The following is a 16,910-nucleotide window of genomic DNA, read 5'->3' as shown; positions in this document are numbered from 1 at the left end:
TCTCTGCGTTCGTAATTTATAATTCAGTAGACAGTTTGATCAATTGTGACCTCATTTCCAAAATGTCTCTTTCATTTGAAAATATATGTGCACATGAAATTTACATTTGCTAAACACACAACAGGGCTCACAGATTATTTCCTGCTAAATGAAAAATTCATTGACTATTGATTAAAGGAGATAAAACAGATTAGATTTAACCACTAATCATCTGGTTTATAAACAGCCCATCCCTTTTACAACCCTGGTTGACCTTATACAGTGAGGGAAAAAAGTATTTGATCCTCTGCTGATTTTGTACGTTTTCCCACTGACAAAGAAATGATCCGTCTATAATTTTAATGGTAGGTTTATTTGAACAGTGAGAAACAGAATAACAACAAACAAATACAGAAAAAGGCATGTCAAAAATGCTATAAATTGATTTGCATTTTAATGAGGAAAAATCATTTTTTCCCTCACTGTAGGCTAGTTAACCCAGAAACATCAGATTTGTCTGGGAAACATGTGGGGTTTAATGTGGGCAGAAATATGATAGGCTATTGGCAGGCCTACATTCCAATTGCAATGGCATTTTGTCTAAATGAACCTAGGCTAGGCTACTATGCTTGATCAGTTTTCCAGTGTGATGTGCATAAAATAATAGCTGTGCCATAAGGTATTTTATGTTCAGTAAATGTGTTAGGTAATATGAATTTTCTGAAATGTAACACTGTGGAGAGAGAGAGGCTTGTTTCCTAGGTTACCAGGATGGTTGAAAATTTGCTTAGCAAGATGGATATTCTTGTGCCTCACATGGTTACTTGGACACTTGGTTCCCTCTCTCCATTCAGACATTTCAAATGACATTACCCGACTCCACAATCGGACAAAACATCTAGCAAGTATGGACATCTGTCAATACAAATTAGATAAAACGACACATTCATGTCACACTTTTGGAATTAGTCAAGATAAAATAGTTTATTCGACACTAATTTTAGATACAACTCAAGAAATTATTCAGGCATTTTTATCTCTATATATCCCCATATCAGGGACTTGCAGTAGACAAGCGTCATAAAAGTACTGTGGTTATGTTGGAGCGTTGGAGGTTTGCAAGATTTGCAAGGTTGAAATATGGATAACATGGTTACATAATTGATTGGATGTTTGGATGTAAAGGGGGGAGGTGTAACCTAAAATGGGTCGTCCTGGTCCACCTGGGTATGTGGAATTATGTTGATTTACAGTTCGAGCCAGTTCAACTGAGACCGGCGACCCATTTCAGCGCAATGAGCATGCAGGCTCGGGTCCATCTACTCGGTGCGCTGTAGCAATGCGGTTGGAGAAAAAAAATCACATATTGGAATCATCTGGGTCACTGGGTTATTGAGGTGTCAATTTTCATCAATTATTTTCAATTATTTTTGTTCTGACACACAAATGTTTTCTTGATTGTCATTGATCCCCTATTCATAATCTAAGATGCGTGTCCTATAATGAATAACATAATTGATGAGATGTTGAAAACAAGATACATTTATGTTCTGTGATTAGCTTCATTTGTTTTATTTACTTTTCATTTTAGCAGCATAAGGTCAACGCAAAATCAAAAGGTAGACGGCGGAAGCGCGCACCACTGCGCGGGCACAGCTGTCAGCACCAAGGACAGCCGCAGCCCCAAGCGTCGCATCAGTCTGATAATCACTTCACAGCAAAGCCCCGCACAGAGCCCACGGAGGACCGGGAGAGCGATACACAGCGCATAAAGGAAAACGCATACACCGCAAAATATGCTCTGACTCGTTTCTATCGACATTGGAAAAAAGAAAATGGTGGAAATTGACAAAGAAAATCAAAATGTTTGAAGAAAGGCTGCTGACAATTACGAAGATAATCCAACAGCGGTTGAGGTCCTGACCATGAACATTCCTCCGCATTTCCCATAAATCAGCTGTCCAGATTTTCCACACTGTCTAGGGGGACGGTGGTTCCAGTCTTTTTAACCGGGTGAACCGTGCAGTTCAGAAGCCGGGAAAACCGACCCGCCAACACGAGGGAGAGACGCAACCGGGGTCCTCTGTGCGGTTTGATCGTTCACACGATGCGTCTGTTTCTGCTGGCGGTGTTCCTCTCGTGCTCCTGTGCGCGGGGCGGCTGCGAACCGAAGATAGTGAACATCGGAGCAGTCTTGAGTCAGAAGAGGTACGAGCAAGTCTTTAAGGATGCGGTGACCCAGGCGAATCAGATCTACGGGAGAGATAAATTCAAGTTGACCGCCATCTCCGTAACGCACAAACCCAACGCTATCCAGATGGCTCTCTCCGTCTGCGAGGACCTCATCTCTAACCAGGTATCTCAGGAGGGATCCGTTGTCCCTGCATGTCCCTGCATGGGTGTTAAATGATTAATTGCCTAATTAGATGAGTCATTTAGCCATCTATTCTATGCAAAATGCCCATCATATCAATCAGAACCATTTATAAGGCTAAAATGATTATGAAGCCTACTATATTTAAGCTGTGCAAATTAGAATGAGGCCTATGCACACTATTGGGAGGGAAATTAATCGTCCTATTTAGTGTGATGCAGCATCATCCTGTGTCTGTTTCAAGTGAACTGGCTGACGTGAGTAATAGGGCAGATGAGGTCGATATATTGTGATCAGTGACCACTTAATTTGCAATAAACAGACAATGCCATCTGTCTAGATTATAACCTCAATGCCTGCCTGTGAAACACTGTGCCAGTGCCACCTGCTTCTATTGTATATTTCAAGCAGATTGAGCTGACTGCATTTGATATATTTTCCTAAACGAAACGTGTAATTTGTTACACAATTTTAATAATCAATACAGCAATGTCGTTGCTCTCACAATATCTCTTAGAGCCTAGCCCTTTAGGCTATGATAACAATACTATGAAACTGCGTCCTTTTCAGAGATCCGTCACCTCTGGTATTACCATCGAGCTTCCGAAAGAAAATGGAAGCTGAAATGAAATGATATGTCAGATATGCATATGACGTTGTTACATAAACAGTAGACTATGTAATGAGTAACTACCAAACCTGAACTTGTGGCCTAACATGAAAAGTAAATGGTCTGAAAATGGTCTGTTGGACGTGGCCAAATCTCTATCCCCATATCTGTATCTTATTAGCCAGACAAAGCTACGTATTCAAGGGTTAATATAACCAATTCAATAAGATACGCTTTAACGACATCGGCATAGCAGTTGTTTTGGCGGTGTTAAGAGGTGGAACTGCATTGTCAAATCCACAAGCAGCTCCTGGCATTACATCTAAAGCAGACATTGCCATTGGCTGCAAGGAGGTGCATTAACAGAAATCCCATGCAGTCTTGTTTACATGTTCGAACACTGGATTACACTGATTAGGATGATAGAAATTCTCCTAATTTAGTTTAATTATTTTTAAATTTGAGGATAATTATTTCTATATTGCCTACACTTTCTCATTCTGAACTTCTAACATGAGTGGGGCGGGTGTGGACTCACGACAATGATTGCAAGAGCAGCTGCTCACCATTTTGACAGCTATGGTCGTGTCTGCTATTGCCAATTAACGCTTGATGTGATTGAATCCAGGCCTAAATCACATCCAAAAGTTCTTATTTTATGATAGCAGTTATAAATGGAAAATCTATTTAGCTTTTAGCTAAAAAGCTAAGGGTCAAAAACACAGATTTGTGGGGGATGAGAGGCCAACTCCACTTCAGTGTGCACAGCTGCAAATCCACTGAAATGAACTAACTAACCAAGAGTGAAATCAGTGACTCATCAGGTATACTGCAAGGTTCTGGCATTTAGGCCCTTGTTCAATTTACCCAGAGTCAGATGGACTCGTGGGATACCAGTTTTATTTCTCTGTGTGCAGTATGAAGGAAATTAGCAGTACTTTCACGAGCAAATGCTGACTAGCGTTAGCTCAATGTGTTAGCATTGGTTTGTAAAACTACAGCTCATTTTTCTTTTAAATGTATCCAAGAGTTCATCTGACAACAAGAGATTAAATGCCAGAATCTGGCAAGTATCCCTTTTAACAATGACATTGTTTTACTGTTTTTATTTTCACCGCTGACATTGCCGCATGCGTAACGGCCCACTGCATCAAAGCATTTGGGGGGTAGCAGTTGTGGTGCATGTCTGGCTGGTCTGACATTATGTCACCAACCTTATTAGGGGAGAAGGGCGTTTAGTTTGTATTATGTCAAATTATGATTTGGTCATTTGAAATTGATAGTTTTAACTGTTTGGTTCATGTTCATTGCTAGAGATTAATGCAGACTGATGTTGTATTGGTTAGGCACATGAGTGTATGGTATGCAATTGTTTTTGCCTCTAGACTGGAAAGAATAACTGGCTTTTTCACTTGAAGTGCGATTCTTCTTTAGGTCATTATAGCTATTGCTCAGGACATGTGAATACAACTTTTGCAATTTAATCCTAACAATGAAAACAACATTCATAAGTTATGTATTGTGATGTTATCCCTTTGAGAGTTGTTCCAACACTGAAACACATGACTAAAATCCTGGTCCATCACATTCACATTAAGCGTTACGTTGCTTTGGAAAGCAGCAATATCATGTAGTGAAGAGAGCTGAGGTGTGGAACACCGTCTCCCCCATCTCTCTTTCAAATTCTCACACTCTCTTTCACACACAGCAAACCCACACAGACACACACACGCAAACACACACAGACACACACACGCAAACACACACAGACACACACACGCAGACAGTGTCCCTGGTCCTCTTCATTGTAATGATTGTAATTGACAGAAATGGTTACGTTACAAACATATCTCCCTTCGTTCCACGACATCTGAGTTCCATTCATCATCACAGAGGGCTGCAGGGATACGTGTCAGTATTCTACATGTCAAATGCAGGAAACAGTGTCTGGTAACTGCATAGATGGAGATCTAACCATGTGAGAGACTCAATAAGAGGGTCTATGACAGATGGTAGATGCCTGGAAGCACTCTCTGGATGGAAGACCTCATTTGAGGCCCAACCATACGGGCTGCACGCACTAAACCATCATGCCTGCATGGTTTTTTTCTGCCTCAGTTGGATCAATGTTCCATTTTCAAGAATCCTATTCATCTAAGAATTGATATACAGTTGCGCAGTAAAAATATGTTTGTAGAGTGCCATTCAGCTTTGAGCCAAATAAATATCTATCTACTGAGCAGTCATATTGCTAAATGAGGATGGTTTAAGAGGAGAAAGCTGATATGACATTTCCATGTCGCAGTGATGAATCAATATTCCATACACTTTTTTTTATCCTTTCAACTCTCTGTACAGGAAGTGTGGTTATCTTTCATTCCCATACTTGTGTCTGCAGGTGTATGCCATCCTGGTGAGTCATCCTCCCCAGTCCAATGACCACCTCACCCCCACGCCTGTGTCATACACCGCAGGCTTCTACCGCATCCCTGTGGTGGGCCTCACCACGCGCATGTCCATCTACTCCGACAAGGTGAGAAATTAAAAAGAGAGAGAGAGGGAGGGAGGTAGGGAGTGAGAAGAGAGAGAGTAAGAGATAGAGAGGGGAAGAAGAAAGATGAGATAGACAGAGAGAGAGAGCGAGAGAGCGAGAGAGAGAGAAAGGGAGACAGAGAGAGAGAGAGGGAGGGAGAAGAGAGAGAGAGAAGGGGGAGGGGGAAATGATGGAGAGGTCCCTGGGAATGGAAACCGATAAGAGAGACCAATTCTACTCCACTACTTGGCTAGCTGCCAAAATAGCTAATGTAAGGCCTTATGAATATGTTAGAAATGTCACCAAAACCGTGGATGACTAGCAAGTAACTTCCTCTCACTCATTCTTCTTAATTTTCTTTCTCCTCAGAGTATCCACTTGTCCTTTCTGCGGACTGTCCCCCCGTACTCCCACCAGGCTCACGTGTGGTTCGACATGATGCGAGAGTTTCGATGGAACCACATCATCCTGATTGTCAGCGATGACCACGAGGGGCGGGCCGCGCAGAAGAGACTGGAGACCCTACTGGAGGAGAGGGAAACAAAGGTGAGATGCTCGGGCTCGCAGGACCCCTAGTGCGTGTGACTGTGTGTGTGTGTGTGTGTGTGTGTGTGTAGTCTTTGTTTAACTCTCAAAGACCTTCTATGTACTATATGTAACTGTTTTCCTTTATTTTGTGTGAACACATTTCTCACTGACCATTGTGTAAACATTGGCTAACATCAAAATGCTAGAGACATCTACAGCGTCTAATGTGGTCTGATCTGAGTACATCTTTTACTCATCTCATGTTGCTTTTCACCATAGTCAAATTCTCCTGTGCCAATCCACAACGGGAGCCAAATAGCACACTTTAACCTGGGGCGTTGCAAAACATCAATGACTCTCAAACATAATGATGGTCCAGAGATCCTTCATGTATATTTGTGTTGTGATCTTACGTGTGTAAGGAAAGGAGATAATCTACCCAGTGTTACGCTCACTAGGAGGCTTGTAAAGTGTTGCATGGTTGACATGCAGTATATCAGATTGTCCTGAGACACTGTCTGAGAGACATATCTTTAGCTTTACTACATGTACATCCTTTAGCAGACACTTACAGGAGCAACGTACAGAAGCAACGTACAGGAGCAACGTACAGAAGCAACGTACAGGAGCAACGTACAGGAGCACCTAGGGTTAACTGCTCAAGGGCACATCAACATATTTTTCACCTAGTCGGTTCAGGGATTCAAACCAGCATCCATTAGTTTTGCCTGCCGGCAAGGTCCTTGTCCTTGTCAGATAATGGACTGTGAGACCATGCAAGTGAAATGACACGTAAAAATGTTGTAACCATGAGCATAATTTTAGCCCATAGTCACCTCTGGCTCTGAGGCTGTGTTACTTGGAATGTAGCTAGCTCATTAATAAATGTGCTGATCCACCTAAAGCCTAAAACAGACCGGTGATCATGTTCCCTAAAGGAAAAGAGAAGGAACAATTAACACATCGTTGAACATACATTTAGTATGTTTCACCTCAAGATGTAGTTAAGGCTGTTTGTAATTAATGCGCGTTCTCTTCAGGGACTCCTTCCTGTAATTGTGTGACGGAGTGAAATGAGTCCTGATTTGAAGAGTAATTTAATCAGAGGCTGATGAAATGGTTCATTTGACACATGCTCATGATAATCCACACCAAAGGGAGATGGGACATTTTAAACACGTTGTGGTTAATCAGTTACTCACACATGATCAAGATTGATTAGGAGTTACTAAGTATAGTTTATGTCGATAAATCATCTTGTTATTAAGGATTATGACTTAATTGAATCGTATGTATGACTTTACCTGTGGAGTGGTATTGTCTATGGTAAAGACCTACATTACTGTAGATTAAAGAATAGTTGGTTAACTGATAGCTCCTTGTTCCTTCCTTCCTTGGAATCCATCTTGTCCGCCCTAGACTATCTCTCTCTCTTATATACTGCCATAAACAGAGATTGGATAGATTTACAGTTACCAGATTGAAGGAATCTATCAATGTCACAGAAACCTTGATATGGTAGACACTACGATATGACGATGTAAGGCAGTATCTCTGTTCCCACAGTTAAAAGCTTGGACTGTGATTTTATCATTGGTTGTAAGAAATTACTCAGCTAGCCAGGTTGGCAGAATGTTTGTCACATTTAGGGAGATGTGTCATTTCCTCCTTAATGAGAAATATTCTAGTTATTCACATTTTATATTCTGTATCGTGCAGACTATTCACACTGTAGGTCTTTGCAGGTGTATTTGCTGTGCTGCTGTGACAAGCCACAGGGACAATTTGATGGGGTTCTCTAGCACAGCTGGTAGAGAGACTCTTCTAGCTGTAATGGATTCAGTTAGAATACTAACATAAGTGACACAACATACAATATCATACTAGACTGAATAAACAAAAATAGGGCAGTCAGAGAGGAAATCCTTGGTAAAAACAATGGCAGTCATCTAGACATTTTTTTGTTTGTTGCCTAGGCATTATAATGCCACACAGAGTTAGCTGCAAGATGGTGGAGGGGTAGAGAAAAATCAATTTGGGTTTTTACTTTAAAGTCATTTAGCAGACACGGTTATCCAGAGCCACTTACCTGATCAATTAGGCATAAGTGCCTTGCTCAAGTGCACAGGCAGAGTTTTCACCTAGTCGGCTCAGGGATTCAAACCAGCAACCTTTTGGTTACTGGCCCAACGCTCTTAACCGCTAGGCTACCTACAAGATGAGTTGATTTATATTCTAAATAAGGACCGTAGTCCCAGTTTGATTAATGCTTGTTTTGCAATGTCATGATTCATGAGTGTGCACTGACCATGACACAAGACATTATCATGCAACATTTGGAAAGGGGAGCTGTGTTTTACAGAGCAGCGATGACCACAACAACCTCAGATTACATTTGAGGCAAAACTGTTCTTTATTCCTTTCAAAGAAGTGTGAATACAATGGAGGAAATGGGATTTACTTCAGATTTGCTTGTCAGGCAGTATAATGAACCAATGTGTCAGAGTCACTGTAGCATTTGGGTAGCGGAGGACGTAGACCCAGAGCGCTCTGCCTCCCAACGGTCTGAGCTGAGAGTTCAGGCATCAGGGTAGGCAGGTCTATCAAGCAGAAGATGCTATGTTTAACTGCGAAATGGCTCCCTAAGGCAAAGAGACTGCCTTGCGACTCCTTTCACAATATACAGGAGCAGAGTGGAATTCAAAATGGAGAGAACCTTAGGGGCATTAGTTTGCAGAATCAGACTTTTTACGTGTTGGGATTGCTTTGATCTGGGACATAGACCTCTCAATCTAATTGTTGTACAGAGAGTATGACTGTTTCTGGACCAATGCTGGACGATGGTTTAAGGGTCTTGGCTTGTATTTGAAAGGTGGTGAATAAGGGCATATGACATAGCAGTAAATAGGATTGCTAGTGGTCAGTGGCTGTCATTGATGTTTTTTGCAAGCCCCAAGGGATCCCAATTTGAAGCAGAAAAGTTGGAGATTTGTTGGAATGCTTTACTGCGATCCATTTTCAACTGTTTATAATATTCTTCTGTGTCTGCATATTTTCTCTGTGCACATTACTCATCAGAATAAAAAAAGGAACTATGAAAACCTCGACCAACTGTCCTATGACAACAAGCGAGGACCTAAGGTATATTTGCATGGTCAATGCACGCCGCCCACCAACTTTTCAAACGTAGCAACTAGAAACCAGCCCAAGCAGTCACCAGCCGACCCAGAAATGCCCCTATCTTGGAAGCACGTGTTTCTTTTTACTTTGAGGCATTATTCCTATGATTTCACAGAAGAATGGTTTTGTTATGGAAAGACTATAATTTTCCGTAAAAAAAATAAAGAAATGAACAGCGCTCCGCTTCTATCATATTACTTTTTTTCCTTCAACTAAAGGAATGCATGTTCTAAACAAAAAAAAAAAAGATTGCAAGTTTATTCCTTTGTGGAGATCCGGTAGTGTGGGACAAAACACTTTCCCAGATTACTACTCCCTCCTGTTTTGTAGCACCTCTAGTTTTCAACCGTTTTTGGTTGGGGGAAAGGTTCCCCTCACTCCCCTTCACCTGTTTTTAGTTACTGGTTGCATTGACCTTCTTCTCCCCCCTATCTAACATGCACGTCCTTCTTTGGAGCCTTGATAACCCTCAGTTTGCATGCGAAAAATGCAAACGTTTTTTTCCCCTCAAAGCTTTTTTTTAGTTGAGCCGATTTCCATGGATCGCTTTCCTTTTTTCCTCTCTCTCTTTTTCAACAAAAATCAACAAAACCTAACACAACAGGTAAAGAGACAGCGTGGTTTCTGAGGTGGGGGTAAGTAGCTGGCTTGACTTATTTTGTGCCCCGATCACAGGCAGAGAAAGTCCTCCAGTTCAGCCAGGAGACTAACTTAACTGCTCTGCTTCTGGAGGCCAAAGAGCTGGAGGCTCGTGTCATCATCCTCTCCGCCAGGTGAGACTACAGCACCTCCCATTTGTCTCATCAGTCCCCTCCCATCATAGATGACCTGCCTCTACTACTGAATCTAGTTCATTCTGATCACGATCCTTAACCTAAAATTATCATAAGTCCTTTTCCCGGCTCCTAATTAGAACACACCTGGATTTACAGTGACACTTTTTTACATACTTTTACTGCTAAATGTTGGCATGATATCACACAGTAGTGATTTACTGCAATGATTTGCGTTTAAATGAAAGATAAGTAACCACGCCTGTGTCACTTAACATCTCTGTTTTCAGTGAAGAGGACGCTGCTGCAGTTTACAAGGCTGCCCGTTTCCTCAACATGACGGGCTCGGGTTACGTGTGGCTGGTGGGAGAGCGGGAGATGTCGGGTAAAGCCCTGAGTGAGGCACCAGATGGTACGTACCGTACGCTGCTACCCAACAGCCACTCGGAAAACACTTCATAACGCTGGATTCTTTCTGGAGTCACCTTTATTTAACCTCTATGATTAGGGAGACAACCATAGATGAAGGATTCATTGTTTTACGAACAATGTATCATGTGTGATCATTTGTTGAGTGTTAAGCATTTAAACGTTTAAGCTTTTGATATGTTTAGAGGTTTTAAATGAGTCACAGTAGTTTACACTATAAGCTCTTAAGATACAGTGTTAGGTCCTGTATCTCTGAACCTATTTCTTTATCTATAGTCATAACTATTGATAGGTTAACCCGTACATACAGTGAGTTTCTTAAAAATATATGTTGGGTTATCCAAAGCTTCCCGTGCTGCCTTTATTGTACTATCCTGACATATTAATAGCTTGGTTCTCATGAGTTTATAAAGGGAGTTTTTCAACCCCCACATTGAAGTGTAACTGAAATAGAATGGTAAGCTACAACGGTCTTGCTTATGTCCCGGAGTCTGCACAAGTCTCACGTAATATGTCACTTTGTGGTCACAAACGTAAGCGTCAACCCCAGGCACTCCAACACCCCCTACCCCCATTGTCTTACGTTAGGTGGTGTCACTCCTACATAACGCTCGTCAACCGGTGCAGAGACGGTAAGTAGCGCTATCTGACGTAAGACAATGCTCAGACCTCTGCAGAAAATTATTCGCCAGTAATGTCTAGGGTTGCAAAGCTACCTGTAATTTACCAAAGTTACAGGAATCTTCAGTAATTTTTGTAATTAACAGAAAATCTATGGCAATCTATCGTAACTTTGGTAATTTCTCCATTACTTTCTAGTAGATAGACCATATGGTTCAAGAGAAAATATACTTAATAACGAAAAAAGCATCTAATCAACAATGGCATTAATTACCGTGCAACTCTTCCAACTATTGACTGCCACCAGTTTGACGCCAAAACATTCACAATAAATATACATATTGACAAAGTAAAATAAGTGTATAAAGAATATTTCATGCTGAAACCTTCATATTATACACCAAATGTATTCACTAAGTTGATGGTTTATATTTAAGATGATTTACAGCTTTGTCATTCTATTTTTTATTTTAAAATCATCTATTTGAACGATTTCATAAGCAGTATATATACAAAGTATGTGGTCACCCCTTCAAATGAGTGGATTTGTTTATTTCAGCCACACCTGTTGCTGACAGGTGTATAAAATCAAGCACACATTCATGCAATCTCCATAGAGAAACATTCGCAGTAGAATGGCCTTACTGAAGAGCTTCATCATTCCAACAAGTTAGTTCATCAAATTTCTGACCTGATAGAGCTGTCCGGGCAACTGTAAACGTTGTTAATGTGAAGTGAAAATGTCTAGGAACAACAATGGCTCAACCTCGAAATGTTAAGCCACACAAGCTCACAGAACCGGACCACCGAGTTCTGAAGCAAGTAGCGCATAAAAATCATCTTTCCTCGGATGCAACACTCACTACCGAGTTCCAAACTGCATCTGGGAGCAATGTCAGCACAAGACCTGTTCGTTGGGAGCTTCACAAAATTGGTTTCCATGGCCGAGATGCCGCACACAGGCCTAAGATCACCATGCACAATGCCAAGTGCCAGCTGGAGGGATGTAAAGCTCGCTGCCATTGGACTCTGGAGCAGTAGAAATGCGTTCTCTGGAGTGATGAATCATGCTTCACCATCTGGCAGTTCGATGGACAAATCTGGTTGTGGCGAATGCCAGGAGAATGCTACCTGCCCCAATGCAGAGTGCCAACTGTAATGTTTGGTGAAGGAGGAATAATGGTTTGCATGACAATTCTTTGTGCACAAAGCGAGGTCCATACAGAAATGGTTTGTCGAGCTCGGTGTGAAAGAACATGACTGGTCTGCACAGAGCCCTGACCTCAACCCCTTCGAACACCATTGGGATGAATTGGAACTCCGACTGCGAGCAAGACCTAATCGCCCAACATCAGTGCCCGACCTCTCTAATGCTCTTGTGGCTGAATGGAAGCAAGTCCCCGCAGCAATGTTCCAACATCTAGTGGAAAGCAACCCAATAAGAGTGGATGCTGTTATAGTAGCAAAGGGGGGGACCAGCTCCATATTAATGCCCATGATTTTGGAATTAAATGTTTGACGAGTAGGTGTCCATAGACTTTTGCGATAAGGCCAGAGAGAGAGAGCCAGAGATAATTACAGACGATTGTGGTAATCGGAAGTACCCAAAAGGGCCACTAGATGTCTTCTGATAGATTACATAAAATCCTTGAAAGATACTGCAATTCTGGTAGTTTACTGGTGAACTAGTAATATACCAATATACCAATATACCCCCCCCCCCCCCCCATTGCAACCCTAGTCATGTCCATGTCTCAGCACCTGTTGCTGTCTTAAACTCACCTCTGTGGCTTCTTTCAAGAGTCTGTAAGACTACCGGACCAAATGCAATGAAAAGACTTAGCTGAAGTTGGATTGTTGATGTGTTTTGTATATCAATTCTCTAATATAGTTGATGTAAGTTTGTTTGGTCCCACACATACACTATAGCTTTCTGATTGTGGTATTTTCCAACCTAACCCCTCTAAAATGGGTGATAGAATTGAATCGATCCAACTTCAAGGTACTCTTTTTTTCATGCTGGGAAAAGTTCACTAACAACCTCAAAATATGAATCCATTCCTCTCTGATGATGTTGCCTCTTCTCAGAAAGGAATAAAAAGAAAATCAGCTAAAATCTATTTTGATCATGATGAAGGTCATGGTTCAAAGACATCCAGTGCTTGTTTGTTCCAGTACTGGATGATTAAAATTGCTTTTACAAATAGAGCAACAGAGAGCGTGGTGCTGGATCAAAACTTGCGGTTGGACCTTTTCTCAGGATGGCTGAACATGAGGTTCCTACAAGTTTTTATTGTGTGTATTGCAAAAGAATCCGAGTGGTTGGTAGCCTAGCAGGTCACTGATTGGCTTTGTGCTGCTGTTGGCGTGATGTGAGCAGGTCTCATCGGCCTCCAGCTCATCAACGGCAAGAACGAGTCGGCCCACATCAACGACGCAGTGGCAGTGGTGGCTCAGTCCATCCAGGAGCTCTTTGAGAAGGAGAACATCACGGAGCCGCCCAGAGGATGTGTGGGAAACACCAACATCTGGAAGACCGGGCCCCTCTTCAAAAGGTATATTTATAAAGTCATGATATATTGTAATTCAGGAAGACACACACGTACACACATACACACACATACACACACACACTTTCTCACTCTGTCTATTTCCCTACACTATCACACTCACATTTACTTTAATTTCTCTGTCTCAGGGTTCTGATGTCATCAAAGTACCCAGAGGGCCTCACTGGACGTGTGGAGTTCAATGACGATGGCGACAGGAAGTACGCTCACTACAGCATTCTCAACTACCAGAAGAGTCGACTCATTCAAGTCGGGATTTACAATGGAACACAGGTAACTTTACTGCAAAAGTCATTCTCGCTATTTCTACTGTGATCTTCCTATCTTTTGCTATTACAGCTCTCTATTAAGCAGTACGCATGGTAATTAGAAAGCAGTGGTTTTATTAGCTAAATGCTAAGCTGTAGCTAAAGCAGCTGACTCTTTCGTATTGGACTCCCTTGTGTTTGGGCCTCATCAGCTCCACACATTATGTCAACACTCCTCTAATCGTGGTGTCATGACCCTGTAGGTGGTGATGAATAATCAGAGGAAGATCATCTGGCCGGGGGGAGAGACAGAGAAACCGCGGGGCTTTCAGATGTCCACAAGACTAAAGGTACAGCATTTCACCCTCCTCAAACAATGATGTACAGTGCATTCAGAAACTATTCAGACCCCTTGACTTTTTCCACATTTTGTTACGTTACAGCCTTATTCAAAAATTAATTAAATTGTTCCCCCCCCTAATCAATCTATACACAATGACAAATGACAAAGCAAAAACAGATTATTAGAAATGTTTGAAAATGTCTAAAGTATCACATTTACATAAGTATTCAGACCCTGTACTCAGTACTTTGTTGAAGCACCTTTGGCAGCGGTTACAGCTTTGAGTCCTCTTGGGTATGACACTACAAGCTTGGCACACCTGTATTTGGGGAGTTTCTCCCATGCCAGATCAGGTTCAAGTCCGGGCTCTGGCTGGGCCACTCAAGGACATTCAGAGGCTTGTCCCGAAGCCACTCCTGCGTTGTCTTGGCTGTGTGCTTAGGGTCGTTGTCCTGTTGGAAGGTGAACCTTTGCCCCAGTCTGAGGTCCTGATTGGTGGAGTGCTGCAGAGATGGTTGTCCTTCTGGAAGGTTCTCCCATCTTCACAGAGGAACTCTCGAGCTCTGTCAGAGTGACCATCGGGTTCTTGGTCACCTCTCTGACCAACGCCCTTCTCCCCCGATTGCTCAGTTTGGCCAGGCAGCCAGCTCTAGGAAGAGTCTTGGTGGTTCCAAACTTCTTCCATTTAAGAATGATGGAGGCCACTGTGTTCTTGGGGACCTTCAATGCGGCATACCTTTCCCCAGATCTGTGCAATCCTGTCTTGGAGCTCTACGGACAATTCCTCCGACCTCATGTATTTTGCTCAGACATGCACTGTAAACTGTGGGACCTTATATAGACAATTGAATCAATCAATTGAATTTACCCCAGATGGTCAAAATCAATTGAATTTACCCCAGATGGACTGCAATCAAGTTATAGAAACATCTCAAGGATGATCAATGGGAAGAGGATTCACCTGAGCTCAATTTTGAGTCTCATAAAAAAAGGGTCTGAATACTTATCCAAATAAGGTATTTCAGTTTTTTGTTTTTAATACATTTGCAAAAAATCCTGAAAACCTGTTTTTGCTTTGTCATTATAGGGTATTATGTGTAGATTGATGAGGAGTAAAAAATATATGTATTTTAGAATAAGGCTGTAACGTAACAATATGTGGAAAAAGTCAAGGGGTCTGAATACTTTCCGAATGCACTGTATATATAAAGTAAAGCAATGCTTTATATCTTACAGAATCTTCAATGTAATGGGTCTGCGCAGGATTCTTTCTCTATCCTTCTATCTCGTTTTCTCTCTCGCCATCATTTCAACCATGGGTATGTGTGTGTGTGTTTTATGTGTTCCTTGAGGAGGGGTTGTTGTCCGGAGGGTTGGTGATGTAGAGCTCCCTCAGGGTCAGTGTGAGCTAAAGCCCACTGTGTGATAAACAGCGTTCTCTCCCGTCTGTTATAGATAGTGACCATACACCAGGAGCCCTTTGTGTATGTGAAACCCACTGAGCAGGATGGAACCTGCAAGGAGGAAAAAACCTTAAATGGAGTGGCAGATATTAAAAAGGTGATCTGCACTGGACCAAATGAGACCATCCCAGGTAACACAGCAGGGACGTTTAAGATATCACTGTGCTTTTACTACGCCCGCTAAGTACCAACTGGAAATGCATACATATATATACAGTAGGTATCTATATATGTATGCATGTAGCTGAGTGTGCCTTTGTGTGATTGTTGGCATATTGGTGTGTGTGTGTGTTTGTGTGTGTGTGTGTGTGTGTGTGTGTGTGTGTGTGTGTGCGCGTGCGCGCGCTCGCGCTCGCGGGCGTGAGTATGTACCGTGAATATGCTTGAGTGTTTGCCTTAATGTTTGCAAGCAGTGTGGGCATGTGCCAGCCTGTGTTTAGTGTGTGAAGTCTGTTTGCAGTGAACATGTGTGAAGCTATATTATTGTATGTGTGATTTTGGTTGAACAGTGTGTGTGTGTACTGTTTGGGCATGTCTGGTGTTATTCAAAAATATTTAAAAAGAAAGAGAGGGATTTCCTCCAGATTGATTGTAACTTGCAACCCTCTGCTGGTTGGTTACAGGACGTCCAATTGTACCTCAATGTTGTTATGGATTCTGTATCGATCTACTTATCAAGTTGGCCGGAACCATGAACTTTACCTATGAGGTGCACCTGGTGGCTGATGGGAAATTTGGAACACAGGAGCGGGTCAGTTCCTATAGATACTCAGAGTTCACTCTAGATAGAAAACCTCACTGGCCCAAAATGTATTGACCAACGATTGTCTATTTACATACATTTATATTAGATTTTATTATGTTAAGTTATGAAGCAAATCATATCTCCTATCTCGGAGATGTGCTTTTTGAATTAAGTTCATGCATTTGTAACGTTTAGAAAATGACACAGAATCATCTTACAGTATGTTACTGAACTCACAAAAATGGTTTTGTTTGACATAATCACTAACTTTCCCTAAATCACTAACTAAAAGCAGTCCGAGTGAGCCATGGAAACCTAGGGTCCGACTACATTGGGGACTTTAGCTCCGTGTTAGAGGGACAAGTAGGTGGTGAGAGTGAGACCCACGCTGATCTGTCAGGATCTACCGAACAAGCAAGATGAGCTGAATGGAGCTTCTCTGGAGAGCCAAGCTCAGTTACCACGTCTCTGAGCTAGAAAATACTATTTAGACCATTTCTGCTAATATTAATTT

The 16,910-nt window shown here is 42.0% G+C and overlaps 1 protein-coding gene across 5 annotated transcripts in view; it reads left to right on the top strand.

The window, feature by feature from the left end:
* The first annotated feature begins 1,703 nt into the window (after nucleotides 1-1,703).
* The window catches only part of LOC139408658 (glutamate receptor ionotropic, NMDA 1-like), a 35,499-nt gene continuing 20,292 nt past the window's right edge, over nucleotides 1,704-16,910 (top strand). For 3 of the 5 annotated variants that reach the window (XM_071152830.1, XM_071152829.1, XM_071152828.1), the window contains exons 1-11: nucleotides 1,704-2,335; nucleotides 5,362-5,496; nucleotides 5,866-6,042; nucleotides 9,103-9,165; nucleotides 9,880-9,977; nucleotides 10,268-10,389; nucleotides 13,408-13,582; nucleotides 13,726-13,870; nucleotides 14,109-14,195; nucleotides 15,644-15,782; nucleotides 16,275-16,402. In XM_071152830.1, the coding sequence (XP_071008931.1) occupies nucleotides 2,087-2,335; nucleotides 5,362-5,496; nucleotides 5,866-6,042; nucleotides 9,103-9,165; nucleotides 9,880-9,977; nucleotides 10,268-10,389; nucleotides 13,408-13,582; nucleotides 13,726-13,870; nucleotides 14,109-14,195; nucleotides 15,644-15,782; nucleotides 16,275-16,402 (1,518 nt within the window). In that variant the 5' untranslated portion in view covers nucleotides 1,704-2,086. The remainder of the gene's footprint in view (nucleotides 2,336-5,361; nucleotides 5,497-5,865; nucleotides 6,043-9,102; nucleotides 9,166-9,879; nucleotides 9,978-10,267; nucleotides 10,390-13,407; nucleotides 13,583-13,725; nucleotides 13,871-14,108; nucleotides 14,196-15,643; nucleotides 15,783-16,274; nucleotides 16,403-16,910) is intronic. The other 2 variants (XM_071152833.1, XM_071152832.1) reach the window with 1 other exon arrangement.

Source organism: Oncorhynchus clarkii, chromosome 5, assembly GCF_045791955.1.
Source record: "Oncorhynchus clarkii lewisi isolate Uvic-CL-2024 chromosome 5, UVic_Ocla_1.0, whole genome shotgun sequence".
Taxonomy (NCBI): domain Eukaryota; kingdom Metazoa; phylum Chordata; class Actinopteri; order Salmoniformes; family Salmonidae; genus Oncorhynchus; species Oncorhynchus clarkii.
The sequence above is the reverse complement of the archived record's forward strand: the minus strand, read 5'-3'. Positions and strand labels throughout refer to the sequence as shown.